This window comes from Nipponia nippon, unplaced genomic scaffold (genome assembly GCF_047370975.1).
Source record: "Nipponia nippon isolate SJK-2023a ecotype South Korea unplaced genomic scaffold, ASM4737097v1 scaffold_5, whole genome shotgun sequence".
Lineage (NCBI taxonomy): Eukaryota > Metazoa > Chordata > Aves > Pelecaniformes > Threskiornithidae > Nipponia > Nipponia nippon.
In genome coordinates, this window is record NW_028262369.1 from 33,855,667 (window position 1) to 33,871,695 (window position 16,029).

Consider the following 16,029-nt stretch of genomic DNA (forward strand, 5'->3'; position numbering starts at 1 on the left):
GGATGCTCTGAAGGCTTTGTTGATGGAATAGCATTCATCCAGGTACTCTAGCACATCTGAATGGTTCCTTGGATCACAGTTTTTGCATACATACAGAAAATTGGGAATATAGTGTTCCATCACAAAGTGAAAATTCCCAATCCATTTCTGAAGTCTGACTTTCTTTCCTTATTTTAGGGCCAAATGAACTTCACTGCAGTCTGATTATGGATTCTAGAGATCCTGATTATACAGAATTTGACTTTGAAGACCAGGTAACTTTATGTATATATGGCCTCTCTCTAGACAGTCTTCTAGTTTATGTACATACTGTGCTATACGATTTGTCTGAACAAGATGGCAGAACTTTAAGGGTACCTAAGCCAAAGGGCTTTTAAAGTGCAGTATAAGTAAATTCGTGATACACAGAGGTTGCTTTCTGGTTATAAGAAAAGAGTGAATATTATTGTGGTGTTAAGAGCCCATATCTTCCATTACTGTACACTGCTGAGTTTCTTCCATAAATTTTAAAATGTTGGCAAACATGGCAAATAGAATTGTTGGAATGCACTGCAAGTCTACTGTATATTTAAGAAGAGAGAGTAAAACATTTTTCAAAAGAGAAGCATGAAAGTACAAAAAGTGTGAAATGTAACTAAAACCAAATCAAACATTCTCCCCTTGAAAAAGAAAAGTGCTTTTAAGAATAAAACAACAAATGCTTACAGTGTGTTGAAACCAGCCTTTCTACTGATGCCATTCTGTCCACATCTGAAAACTAAATTTTGGTAGTTTTCCTTGTACATAGGAAGAAAGCAAGCTAGAGAGGGGAAAAAAGGTTGTATACGTCTTTTCCCTCTAATCTTCACCTCAGCACTGGTAAGGCCACATCTGGAGTACTGTGTCCGGTTCTGGGCTCACCGATATAACATATGGAGCTACTTAAGAGTCAGCCACTAAGATGATTAAGGGACTGGGCCATCTCTCCTACAAGGAGAGGCTGAGAGAGCTGGGAGTGCTCAGCCTGAAAAACAGAAGGCTCAGGGGGGATCTCATCAATGTGTACAGAAATCTGAAGGGAGGGTGCAAAGAAGATGGAGCCAGGCTCTTTTCAGTGGTGCCCAGTGACAGGACAAGAGGCAATGTGCACAAACTGAAACACAGGAGGTTCCTGTGGCTTGGATACTGTGCTAAGGATAAGCGTTGTTATTCTTGTTAATGTGTTGTGGATAATCATTAAAAGAATAACTTATAATTAAAAAAATATTTTTAAAGCCATCTGCCTATCACACTGCCATATTTAAGGCTGGTGGTTTTGTATGTTTTACTTTCTGCCTTTCACTTTTGCACGGCTCTGCTTGCATTTTCTTCACAAATACCACAAACACTTCTCTAGATTTGTGAGCAGCTTGGCAAAGAATGTTATTTTGTGTTTCTGTTATCATTCAACTAAATGCAATTGCGAATGTTCTCACCTCTTTCCTCATTATTCACAAAACATCTTTTCTTGTGAAATTTTAAAGCTAGTGACAAAATCAGGACCAACAAAACTGAATTTTCATTCAGTATCATCTGTTCATTCATTGGTTTTCTTTCACAGTATTCAGTGCAACACTTTATCCTTACCTGCAACATGTTATATATTCTAGCCCTATTCATTTCTGTTGATTTCTGATCCTTTTACTGTTCTTTTTGGCTCAGTTATTTCAGTTTGGCTTTTTTTTTTTTTCAAGCAGAGAGCTCGCCTCTGTCTCCAAATCCCATTTTAAATCCCGTTCTTTCATAAATCCTTCTTTAAAACATTCTCTACCCCAGGAAACTCTCTTAAGTTTCTCACCATCTTTGTCTTGCTGTACTACTTCTTTATTGCAGGGTTTAGGCCTTTATGCCCTATAAAGTAGAATGTATATTTAAATCATGTTTGGATTATGTTACTGTTAAATTTTGGATTTTAATGACATTCTAAATACATTCCTTTGGCAGAGTATGAACGCTGAAGAAATTATACTCTTGGTTCATAATGTTTGAAACGCTGTTCAAATAATAAGCACAGGTTTTATAGTTACAAAGTAAAAGTAACAGAAAGAAATATATGAAAATTATACTAATTTATAATTTCAAACTACATGGTTCACTAATGGTACATTGCACAGTCCATAAAAGTACAGACTGTAGTTTTGAATGAAGTTGCATGTGGTTCTTACGTGACACTAACCAAGATGACTACAATGGGACCTTATTGTCTTTGTCCATAGCAAATATTCTTTCTGCCAGATGTGGCGGTTAGCTTTTCTCATTATTTTGCCAGACTGACACATTGCCATTCTGGCAAGAGTGTGACACTGTTACCAGAGAAGGAGAAATTAAGTAAAAACAGTGCTAAAAACCCTTCAGTCAAAGAGAGAGATAAATTTGAAGTGGCTGGCAACGACTCTCTTCAACTGCAAGTTGATATCTTTGATACTTATTAGTGTCATTTTAAAAAACATAAATATTTCTATTACTAATAAATATTTTTATACCCAGTTCATATGAGATGCCTTGTACAAATATAAAGAAAATACAAAGGAGAAAACAATCGCAACCAAAAGCCCTTACTATCTAAATTTTGAAATGGTGCAAGCAAGTATTATATCCAGAAGCAAAGAAGGGAGTGGAGATTACCATGAAGTCATAATACCATCTAGCTACCCAGTCTGAAAAACAAAATTAGAAATTACTCTCAGGAAGAAAAGATCAATAACTAAATTCAGGAGTGAGGAACTGCTTGCGTTTGAAGCTTGAGCTCATTTTGACTGTGGCAGTGATTTAATACTCCAGTGATTTACCACATGCTGTTTATGAATTGCACGAAGCACCAACAACCTTTACTTAAAGAATCTCAAGTGGAAAAGGAATGCATGTCTGGATACAAATGTGTCACGCAGTGTTGTTATTGCATAAGAAATCTGTCATGAGAATGTGGGGGATAAGAAGGCTGGTTTCTAAGCAACCTTACACAGCTGAGCTGCTAAAAACAGCTGAATTTCAGCAGAACATCTTGGTAGTCACTGAACAAGAAGAGTTGGGGGTTAGAGCAGTACACAACATGTACTGAAGACAAAGCCACAGCTGGGAATGAGCATCACTTGGCAGAGCTGAAATGGACATACACAGATACCTTTGCATTTTCTCATTCTTGGAATGAGCCAAGAAAATCTCCAGTGTAAACTAAGTCAACAGAGAAGTATTGAGTTCTTCAGATGTACGCTACTTCTTCCAGAATAACCTCTCTTACTGGCAGGCAGGAGCGAGGAGAATGGGTGGTGTGGTTCCAACTACCGACGTAGTCACCAGCTCATCTAGGAGAGCTCCAAAATACAGCAAAGTGCTTCGAGAAACACTTGGTACCTGATGCTGAAAGAGTGCAAAGCAATGCTAATGCAGGCTAAGATCTGGCTTTTCTGGAGTACACAGGGAAATTGAATTAAAAATAACCCAGAAAAAGCTTGAGCTTTGTATTGTACATTTTATAAATGAACGTTCAATTAAATTTATGTAACTAAATTAAAAGTAAGCTGATTGTTTTCTACCAGCTATGCGTGAATGCTTCAGGAACTAGAACACTTGTAATCACTAAGTCCCTACAGCATTGAAAGCCAGGAGGGAAATACCCACAATTTAAAAAAAACCAACCAACCAAAAAAAAAACCACCAAAAAACCCAACCAAACAATTTTTTTCTCCAAATCACTAATAACTATTTTTCTGTTTCTCAGATCTGTAGCTGTCAGATCCTATATTACAAAAGGAATAATCTAGGTTTTTAGAATGACTTCCCAAAATATATTCTTCCAAAAAAAAAAACCAAAAAAACAAAAAAAACCCCACAACAAAACAAAACCAAACCAGACAGTACCTCTCATTGAGAATGCCTTGTGGAAGAACCAGCCAAAGTTTCACGTGGTAGCAATCTTTATAGCATTTTCTGGAGTAATGATTACACTGCTCGTGACTTGATTGAAAAACATAAAAGCACAGTAAACTGATAAATTTCAGATATTTTCATCCATATTAAGACATCAGGAATATGTTTTGGGCCACTCATTTTTGGGTGCAACAGCATAGCTTCTAATGAAGGAAGACCTGTGCTTTATAGAATATTCTCAGTTTGCAGAACTCACTGTCACGGCTAGCATCTGGTTTAATAATGATTGTCTTTTGCTGCTGGAATGCTCTCAAGTGTGATACAGGTTTTCACTGCTCACTGTGTTCATTTATACCTGCCATTCAATTTCTCAACTTTGCCAGAGAGGCTGTCAATATAATGCCACTTGTTTCCAGAGACCAGACAAGTTTTATCTTTAAGAATTGGATTTTTAATTGGAAACCTACCATTTGGCTTATTTCAAGTGCATTCAGGCCAAAAGGGAGTATTGAAAAATTGGCATCAGTGAATCGTATCAAAGGGCCCCAGAAGAAAAGAGCATCCAATTATTTTCTTGTGAAAACAAGGCTTTCAAGACAACCTTAGCTAGTCTGAGGAATATTTAGACTAATTAGAGAAAAAGTTAAAACATACAGTCAAACAACTGTAGAGTGAATACACTCCTGGGCAAGTGCTTATAGAATTGATAACTTGAAAATTTAGGAAACGTGAAAATCAGGTAAATTTCAAGTAAAAACCTTTAAAATATACTTAGCCTCTTCTAATATTTGGAGGTGGGGGAATATATTGAACATCTGCAAAACATGGAAACACATTTTTACTCCTCAAAGGAAGTTACCAGTTCTTAACTGAAGTATTTCCATGTCCTTCCAGTGTCAGACTGCATTTACTTATGCAATGGCTCATGCAAAGGAGAGATTGCCTACCCGCCCCCCCCCAAGTGTGTCAAAGACCTAGGAAAAGTAGGTGTAAAAAAGACTGAAAGATAATAAAAGGTTTTCTGTTCAGCAGTGACAAGCAATCTATTGAATTAAGAAAATTGCATAACCCAATCTTTGCTGCAAGTGCAGAATGTTTTATAATTAGAAAATGTGACAGCTCACTTGAAAAGCAAGCAGCAAAACCAAAATGAAGTGGAGGAAAAAAGCCCTCAAAGAGACTTACTCTCATTCTAACGAGAGGAAACAAGCTCTTGATTAAAAGTTGTTGCCGTGTAGTGACAGTTCTTACAGCTCGCTGTCATTTCCCGCCCAGAGCACATACAAATCTAGGCTTTAGGGGAGCAGGAGGAAGCTTTAAGCGAACTGATGAAAAACAGACTCCATTGCTAGCAAGACTATAACAATATTTCTGTCCTGACTGATTATCATAGCTTGAAACTTAAGTATTCAAGAGAGATAATGAAAACACCCTGAAAGTCTTTTCAATGCAGAACACCAATATTCCTAAAACTGATGGGCAACAGCAAATTGAAAGCCTCATTTAACTAAAGATCTGTGGATTAAACCGAAGACCATTTTCCTCCATTTACTATGTTTCATATCCGTTGTCACTGTGTTTTGACTCCATTTTCTCTACATCAAGGATTCAATTGAAGTAATTTATTTAACCCTTCAGACACAGTGCTCCAGGGGTTGACATTACAATACGACAAAGAGCAAATTGCACATCTCCATTAGCAGGAGAAATTTTCATTGGGACTTCTACAGCTACCTTTCAAAATTAGATAAACATTGATTAGATTATTTAAGGGGTCAGATCTAGAATGCACTATATTAATCATGTGCGTTCTCTTTACTTGAGAACATAAGGAACTCCTGGTATAATAGCAGTTTTATTTGTATATGCTGCACAGCATTAATCATTACAGGTCTTAGTAAAATGACCAAGAGTACCCAGAAGCCATTTGGGCTTTTAATGCTGAACATTTCTACGGTGTCCATTTCTCTTTCGCTGATAGGCAGCAGTATCAATTTAAATTACAGATTCTGGTTCTACAGGGAAACTGATTAAAACAGGAGTATGCGATAGAAAAGAAAATGGACTCTAGGAGACTCAGAGAATCATTGTGAAACTCTGTTCCTTCAACATTTGTTTTTGTTAAAGAGCACAGAAAGGGGGAGTCCAATCTAGTTTAAGGATATCTGCAAAAAGAGATAATGCATAAGCATCCAAAGAGATGAAAGAGCTGGAGAGGCAGGCCTAACTACAGAGAAAAGATGTTTAATAGAAATGTACTGAAGTCAATGAACAATCTGTTCAGTTCAAGTTGCCATGGAAACTGTCCTATTAAATGCTTAGTTCTAGAAACAAAGTACTACAGTTTGCCGGTTACAAAGTGCTCCCTTAATAAGCTCAAACCAAGTGTATTTTGGTGCTTCTATATCATTTTGTAAGCCTGAAGAATTCTTTTTCTCTTTCAAAATCACCATTGTATACTGTAGTAAAGGCACGTGAAAGAAAGCCTAGTGCTCTATTTTCCCCCATGCAAACCATGGCGAAATGGGCAAGAAAAATTGCCGTAGACTCAATCTGTATTTTTTTCTTTGGAATGCCAGAAACGGTTATTTGCTCCTCCTTTCACAGACGTTATTTGGATTTACTTTCTGATGATGCATACATTAGGGGGGACTGAACTGCCAAGGTTAGATGAAGTCTTTGCATCCCCATTTCTTTTCTGATTTTGAACCAAAAGTTGCTGCCTGCAGACTCGGTTACAAGGATGGTGAGCTCATGTGAGTTACTCGAGATTTAAACAACAGCGACAGCATCATTCTTCAAGATGTGCTGCATTTACGCTCCACTGAATACCTTTGCAGTAACTTAGGAAGCTCTTCTCTGTGGGTTGTGGAAAGCGTCTCTAGAAAAATGCGTTACAATTTACAGTATCTCACCCTCATTTTTCTAGGCAGTAGCACTATGGTACTGCGCATCCTTTCCTCACACCAGCTTGCCCCTCCACTGGCAAACTGAGGCCTTATCCTTTCATGCACAAAATATAACTTTACAGCTAAATTTATGAGTTCTGCTTTTTGCACGGCCACCTTTACAGCCCAGAGAACCTGCATAATTCTTGGGGAATATCAGGCATCCCACACAGTTGGTGCAAATAAGATCCACATCAGAACATTTCATATTGCACCTAAAGCTGATAATGAAATGCAAAGGTGTATTTTAAATCCCCCCCTCACCGCCTCCTAGATTTAGACACCTTACTCAGGGCTATGCATGAGTTCTGTTCACATAGCCCAGCGTCACTAAAGACAGCTGCCAAAGCCCTTTCTTAAAAATATTTGTAGCAACAATTCCTATATTTTAAAGCATTGAAGAAAAAACAGCTTTTTATAAAACATATTAATATTTCTTAATCACTGTCAAAGTATATACTGTAGATTTTTACATTTACATATTAAACTGCAGTGATTGCAAGGATGCTGTTTTACTATATGGGATACAAAACTGCTCTTTAAATAACTTATTTGTATTGTATTGAAGCAGAAGAGTGGTTTCTCTGGGCACATTGGAAACAAAAAAAAATCCTCTATGTATTTTCAGGAAGCCATATGTTTCCTATTTGGTGTCTTTTTACTCCTTATGTATCCCATGATTGTGCAGTCAACTTTAGTCAATTTGGGCTTAAATATCAGTCATAAGGAGTGGGAAGTGGCCTAGTTTTAGAATTCCTTCACAGGAGTGCATCTCAGATCAGGGGACTGTTTCTTCCCATCATTAAATTCCTTCTTAACAGAGAAGTTCTTTATAAATACTGTAAGAGTTCCTTATTGAAAGTTATAAAACTACCTAATAAAACATAAATAGGTGTTTTAGTAAACCTAGAATATTCTTGGTGAAACATTAAGCAGAGAAGGTCTTTAAGACATAAAATTTGAACAACTTTTATCTTAATAGCAGTAAATCATAGGATCTGAGGCCATACGCTGGTCTTATTTTTACAACACCCTATTCTTGTCTTTCTCTATACCAAGATCTTTCAGACGATGCTCTACTTCCATATTTTAAGAGGTCTGTTCTCATTAGCTACATTTCCTGGGTCTACATTTCTTCCCTCTTTCTCTCTGCTGCAATCCTGTGTATCATGTGTCTGTAAATTATGTATCTGTGCATATGTCTTTTTTGTAAATGTGGCTAATGTGATCAGGGCATAGCAACGCCAGCAGTCTTCACTCGCTGTCTCAAGACCTGATCATCTGCCACACAAGGGAAAGGCATCTACTTATTTTCGTGGTGCCATCCTGAAACTAAACTACCTCTTTTTTTCCACTGGCAGTGCTAAATTATGACTGGTAAGGTAAAGAACAGAGCTTTATATCAAACACATTACTATACAGAATCTTGGGTTTGGGCTAGAAAGAGATTGGAAGGGGAGCAGGTGAGAGAAAAGACATTTTTGAGCATACTGCCCTTTGTAGACATATATGATAGAGGACAAATACTTTCATCTTAAAGAAGGAAATAAAATACCCGTATGTTAAAGAAAATTAAATGTCCTTAGAAAATTGAGATTATAAGTGAAAGTTACATTCTGCCCTTGACTCCTTTGCTGTTTATATTCCTAAAGACAGTTCGAAATCCTGTAACAAATCTTTAAAATTAATGACAGATTACTACTTACAGGTTACTGCACCTGTCATTGAATTTGATTTTCATAAAGTAATGGAGCTCATGGTAACAAAAGAAATGGGTGGTGCCATGGTGATGCACGGAAGCAGAAGCATAACATTTTCTAGGTTATCTATGGAAAGTAACACCTTGGACTTTCAGTTCTTCCAAGAGAAGCCATTACCGAGTTCCACCACAACTGAATCTTATCAAAGCATTGATATCTTTTTTCTTTTTGGAAATTGAGACTTGCCTGCAGAAAAGCATTTTTCATCTAAAGTTAAAAAAAAAAAACAGAACAAAACCAAAAAAAACAACCAAACAGCCAAACAAACAACCCAAACCACTGAATTCCAGCCCTCAGAAGGCAAAGTAATCATTCAGGGTAGAGAGACTCTGCATATAGTGTCAATGGTGTACAATTTGAGGGATCCATTCATTAGCATTGTCATTAACAGTCTAAGAAAAGGAGCTAAGCAGCAGTAAGTTTGCAGTTTGAATGCACTGGAAGGCCACCTGCTGCATTGGCTTGATGTAACAAAAAGCACCTGCAAGAATTTATACCAAGCAGCATAAATACTCCACATAGAGGAGAATAATTTAAGGAGTGAGGGCTATTTACAGAAAAGAAGAATGCTAAAGGAAAAATAGTGACAACTTCTGGGAAGAATTTTGTAGGCACTGGGAACTTTCTGTAAATATAGATCTACTGAAAAGTAACTGAATACTGTATGTGACAGAAGTATTTTAAAATGAGCAATAGATAATAACTATGGGTGTTGAGTGTCTCAAGTGTCTTCGAAACACAAAGATTTAAAAAAAAAAAAAAAAAAAAAAAGATAATCAAGCCCCAGTTCTTCTTCAAGTTAGATACAATGCTGTCCCCTCTAACTCAGCCTTTAAAACCCAATATAAAAATTGCAAACAAAGTGTTTGGTTTACCAGAACGCTCTTATGCTGCTCTGATCATGCAAAATGCTGCTACCATGCTGGGAGGGGTGTTCTTATTACCAACCAAGGTATGCAAGTTTGCCCTTAAAAGTTGATTTCTTTGAATTTTTTTCCAGTTTTCTAGTGTCTGGAAATCAGTATGAAACTAAATAAATTTTGCTTTCATTTTCATGCTTAATAATGACATGTATTCATTGTCATTTAAAAAAACCTATAGAACTTCACAAAATCCCAACCCCCACACACTATAGTAAACAGATTTTTATTTTTTTATTTTTTTATTTTTCCCCTCTAAACTACTGGTAGGTACTCTTCTTTATGCTATTGAAGAACAAGAATGAAAAATCTGAAAAAATCTTGCCTATCTTTAAAAGCCAGATAACTTGATCTTGGTTCACAAGTGTTAAAAACAAGTTAATTTCTACCTCTGTATAGGTATAAATTTGTTTTCTTTTCAGAACTGATAGTAAGGTTTATTTTAAAAGAATGGCATAGAGATTCTTGTCTTTGCTAGAAACCCAAAAGTAAAAGAGATTCATAGCAATCTAATAATCTGTCAGCATTTTGTAGATGCTATTACAAACACTTTTTTTTTTTGGCACTTTCTAGTTGTATGCACTCCAAACAAACAAAAATCACCTCAAATAACATTAGCACTGTTCTCTCATCTGAATTACTAATAGTCCTTTTTGACACAAATAATTCCGCTCCGCTGAGCAGTATGAACCATATAAGAAGATATGCCTTTCAGGGGAAAAAAAAGCCTTGAAGTCTGAATGTATTCATACTGTTTCTTATCTTATTTACACATATTCATTAGTTCTGGACAGAGGAGGTCAAAGCACAGCCACCCCTGCTTTCCAGAGGTATACTTTAACACTCAGCTTGCAGAAACCAGCTCAGCCTCAAAAATCGATTTGAATCATAAATCAAATTTAATGGCAAGCAACTGTGTGGCTTATAAAATCCATTCCCAGGGACCACTGCCCATACATAAAACCTGCAGCTAACCCAGCATATCTCATAAAAACCGAACATTCACTCTTACAGTAAGAAAACAGGAATTTAAAAGACAAATTCTACAGCTGAGCTCTGACTAGCCCAAATTTCTTCCAATGCTTAACTTTGCCTAGCTAAAGCTTGCTCAGGGTCTTTACGTTTTGCAATATATGTAAGGACACCACCCAGTGATAACTACATTTTTGTAAATAGAGGCTGCATAATTCTAATTTGAAAGACCATCCTCTGTGATTAAGTATATGCCTATTAAATCCAGTTGCAAATGCATGTGAAATTCTAAAACCACACAGATTGTGACAGACTGGACTGTGCTGAAGCAGATGAATTGTATGTGCAGGCAGTGCTCAACAGACATGTCATACTCCTTTCTGGTTCCCTGAACTATTATTAAGCAGTGAGAGAGTTTATTTAATTGAGAGCTAAAGTTGATTTTAAGGGTAGTAGATGTAGAAGAATCATCTACAAACATTTGAGATGTCATTTAATATTACTTTATTAAGGACTAAGAATTCAAAGTAAATATACTATAGGCTAAAGAGATGAAAGTGGAAAGTCCTAAACCTAGTTCTGCTTCCATATATAACTGTGTTTACATCAACAAGTCACCTAATATCTCTGCTAAAATGGAAATAATGTGCTTACCTCTATTCCCAAGGGAAGTACAGGGAAGATTTGTGTGGAACTGTAGTGTTCTTTGAAGAAATAAAATGCTAGAGTACAAGCGTTTTGCATATCTAACAACAGCAAAGGGAGAATTGGACAACTACAGCATGCTGAGAAATTGATGGTTATGTACCTACATTCCCATCAAAGGCATGCTGATGAGATTGCCATGAGAAATCTACATCATCAGTTCTTGCCTGTACTTTCTACTTTTCTGTACATTCTACATTATGTCATTCTGTATTAAAGTTATGTTTGTCTATGCTGCTTTTTTTTTTTTTTTGCTTACACTTTAAGTCCAATTCTCAACAAATATTTTTAGGCAGAGAAACATGTAGTTTTTATTAAAATAATTTGTGCCTGATGTGTTCCTTTGAATATTTACATTCTCAAATTCAATCTTGAAAACTGAGTATAATTTTAGGCCACAATCATGCTGTATTTTAAATTCAGTCTCACTCTACTGCCTCTTTTCTTCTTAATCCACGATTATTTATCCTCTTCAGTAAATTTCTAGGAGGAACTCTTGTTATATCTGTTAGAAGTCTGAATAAAATGTATCAGGCACTTTTCACCACTATGTTCATGAAGCATTCAAGCAACAACAAGGTGATAAGGGAGAGCTGTTTTTCTTTTCCATGTTACCAAAAAAAAAACCCAAACCCAAAAAAACCTGAGGACTGGAGCAGAGGTTATTATTATCAGGTAACAAACATTCACAACGGTTGTCATTAAATCCTAATGAAGATGTCCCATCATTAGATTAAAAAAAGGTATTTTATTGCTTTTTAAAGTGATATGACTTAAGAGTCCTAATTAATTAGTAGCAAAACTCAAAGATCTGGAGAATTCTGTATCATTTCCTTATTATATGCTGTGACTTACTGTCAGTTTGTTTTATTAAGGAAATTACTTCACAACCTAGCAATGACAGGCAGTAACTTAAACTCATTAACCTATGAAGTACCTACTACTAGTCAGATATTTACTAATAATGAGCTAAATGACAGGAAGTCAGAATACAGTCAGAAGCCAGCGTTTTCCAACTCTGAAGGCAAATGTCAGATAAGACATTCTTTACAGGTAGCAAACTTCTCTATTTAGCAATCATTTTAATGTACCGTTGATATTGTTTAAGCAGTTACACGGTCAGCTATGCCCCACTAATTGATGTTTCCAGATAATATTTGTAGCTATAACCTGGCTCTAAAGGCATCTGAAATTACAGACTACCCACCTTTCTTCAGAGCTCAGTACATATAAGTTTATAATCTTCTCACCTTGCTTTCAACTAAATGAAAACAGCTATACCAAGAACACAGAGACTGTTCTGCTTCTAAATCACTGTATTCCTAGTGGCAGTGTGGTGTAAAATACTACTAGCAATCTAGTAATTGGTGGGACTTTTCTTCATGTGATCACTTGCTAAATCCAACAGTTATTTTCCAAAGCACTTTGGTAACCAGGCAGAACAATGCTGTCAGGCCAATATAGGTTAAGCCATTCACAGTTTGGAGACCTACTTACTAGAAAGACACAATTAGAAATAGGTATTGTCAAATGTAAATATGAGGGGACTGGTATCAACCAGGACGGCAGTCTCTGTCACTTTCTACAAGGGACAAACAGCAAATCTAGCTCTTCACCCAGATCAGCAGAAAAACTGATTGTACTTTTGAGGAGATGGGGAGGAAAGTGGTGAAGGGAGATAATTCCAAGTCAAGTTTAAGTGTAGAATAGTAAAAACTGTGTAGGAATACCTTGTCATCAAAACCAAATTAATTGTAGCCCAACTGTCTAATTTGTTCCTCCTGACTTTTCTTACAGCTCCCCTAGAGACCAGGCATTCAGGACCTCTTTACACTCCAGCTGGCTTCTGTTCTATTGTGTCTGAAAAAATGTTTCTATGGAATAACTTATTCTCTGAAATATGGGGAAGCTTATTTTGTCATGGAAGTTCAGCAGGGCTGGTGGTCCCACTCACATCAAGCTCTGTGCTGAGTTGTCTTATAGAATCATGAAACAGATGTCCTTTGAAAAAAAATGTGGAGAAAAAAAGCAATTCTTTTCAAAACAGTATTTCTGCACCTGAAAAGTGAGCAGTTACAGATACGAACAGAATTTATTATTTTGATGTTCTGGGTTCTGATCAATGCCATGCTTCCTGTTTATCTGCTTTGGGTTGTAATTAGAATTCACTTTAATGGCTTTTTATAGCACTTGTTCCTTACGTGAACATGGCTTGTTGGTTAGTTAATCTGTTGTTCTATTAAAGCAGATATAGTTGGTCAAATAAAAGCAACTCATAGCTTATTTAGTTTCAGTTCTGTCCCTAGTTTTTACATATTTCAGCTCTACAAAATTAGAGCTGTTCCTGACTTAAACTGACCTTTATTATCACCTGCTGCTCTGAGCAGCCCACCACAGTTACGGAGGCAGTTTCATCTTGCAACTGTAGGGGAGAACAAAGCAGTACTTGAAAGAAGTAATGCCTCTTTCATTTGATCAACTTGATACTGTGATCTTGATTTTAAAGAAACTTTACTCTAAACTTTGTGTGTAAAATTATTTTGATCCACAAACCTTCAAAGGCATGATAAGAAGCTGAAGCTAAACCCAGGCCTTTTATATGCAATATATCCTTTGCAGGATCAAATATTTTATTGTATTATTACATCAAAGAGAAAGCATGTAAGGTTAATACTGTCAGTTGAATTGTAGGAAAGATTAATCACATATTTGAAAATGTTGTGGGTTTGTTTTTTTTTTTTTCTTTCCCCTGAAATACTCTCCTGCAAACTTAGTGGATCCAGTTGCTTTTTTAATTTTGCCCCCCCGCTTTTTGCCTTTTTTTTTTTTTTTTTTTTTTTTTTTTTAAGATGGCAGTTCTTCTGCTACAGTGTAATAGGCTGAGAATTACTGTGAATCAAAAAAACGGAAGTGTTTTATGGAGCCAGTGTAATGGTACTTCAGCCTAATGAAGAGTCCTTCTGTTTCATTGATAATGGGAACACAAAGAGAAACCTGCAAGGGTAGTGCAAGAGCCTTGCAAATTATGGTTTACCGGTTCTATTCACCATGGTGTTCGTTTCACTTCATCTATTCACGCAGCTATACAAATTTCTGACAGTGGCTATTTCTGACAGCATACTGAAGCAGAACTGTAAGAAACTACAGCTTGATAACCCTGTCCTTTTGAGAGGACTAGCATAATGTATTCCATGCTGATGTTACACACTGGTGATGTAGTACACGCATGTTATTGTCAGTGCTATCATTGATATTTTATAGACTAGATTAAAACACTGATGGTGTGAGTATATTCACACTACATAACCAAGACTATATTCAGCACATATATAATTCTGATTTATAAGAACAGCAAAGAATTCCCGCTCTGACAGTCTTGCTGGCCAGTACTTGTAATTCCTCATTGGTTGCACTATACAGTACGTGACAAAGTAATTCTAAGTGGCCAAGTATCAGGAAAAAAAACCCAAGCCAAGTTCCCCGTTTCCCTGGTGTAATTCCTCTTTGTAGTTCAGCATTCTCTGTAACAACTTGTAGCTTGTGTTGCGTTCTGAAGGTAAACACATTCAAGTCGTTTTAGACCAAAGACTAATTTCATCTTTATATTGTAGCTCACTTCTAGAACTTACTCCAATATTGTCTTTCCACTACTAACAGCTTATCATATTGTACTTACTTCAGAAACAATCCAGCATGCACACCGGTTGCTTATATATCATGCTGGAACTGTGCAGCTGGACACCGAAGGAGCTGTTCTTCACAAGAAACAATATGGGCCAGTTAATCATCTCAAGTTGTCTTGGGTTCTCCATGCTCACGTTCTACTAACCAAAACAGTACTAACAGCATTTCTGTGACATTGTTAACTATATCTCAACATAGATTAAAACTGAGAGATTAGAATATGGAGAAGATATTAAGATATACATATAAGCAGATATAAGAAAAAATGCAAACTATGCAGAATATCCATTTCAATTTGTTAATTGCTCAATTAACAGGAGGAAGATCAGTCAAGTTTTTCTGGCTATGAGAGCACAGGAGGTGAGTTTCTTTTTCAGTATCATTTGCCATTTAATTTTGAAACCTTTGATCCCCCCTTGTATTTAAATAGTTACTTAGATGGTAAAGTTAATTCAGGTTATTTATATTGTGAAAGTTCTGTCTCCAAGGATTTTATCATGTGAATTCTCTTTGAATGCAAATTAAAGCTTGTAAAAGACATTTCTACACTCTTTAGGCCAGTGGATCCAAAATTATTAGAAAATATTACTGTTAATCAGCAACAGATCTCATAGGTGTTTTCAGAAATTGGCAGTTATGAAAAGCTTGGTGGAAAGTATGAGCTGCAAAGAGTCTAAGAAGAATGAAAGGATTAATCAAAACCTTTTACAGCTAATGATATTATGTCATAAGAGATGTACATGCCACATAATAAGAAACAAAATTTTATGTGGTAAATGAATGTGTCTTGTAAGTGATTAAGTCAAGATATAATAAAATTCCAGCAGGCTCAGATGGTGCAAGATCTCCTTCTGTACTGGTATAATCAGGCTGATGACTGGGACTCAGACTAGAAAGAACTGCTTTTTTTAAAAAAATACAATTTCAGTAAAAGACAAAGCTGTAGTACATACAGTAGTTTTGGTGCTAAAATAGAGAGAGTAATACTTGGATTTCATTTAAGATGATTATTATTTGGCTGAATTTGAGGCTCAGGGGAATTTAAGACTACATCTCAGATGTAGTGCACTGACTGTAAAATCTGAATGGGATGTGGACCAACTTCTATAGCAATTATTATGTAATAACATATACAGAGAAAAGTGCAGTGGCTCA

The 16,029-nt window shown here is 36.3% G+C and overlaps 1 protein-coding gene across 1 annotated transcript in view; it reads left to right on the top strand.

Annotated features, from left to right (window-relative positions):
• The window catches only part of AK5 (adenylate kinase 5), a 97,844-nt gene that overhangs the window by 55,080 nt on the left and 26,735 nt on the right, over window positions 1-16,029 (top strand). Inside the window, exons 8-9 of the mRNA XM_087730924.1 lie at window positions 178-254; window positions 15,192-15,234. Of these exons, the coding sequence (XP_087587050.1) occupies window positions 178-254; window positions 15,192-15,234 (120 nt within the window). The remainder of the gene's footprint in view (window positions 1-177; window positions 255-15,191; window positions 15,235-16,029) is intronic.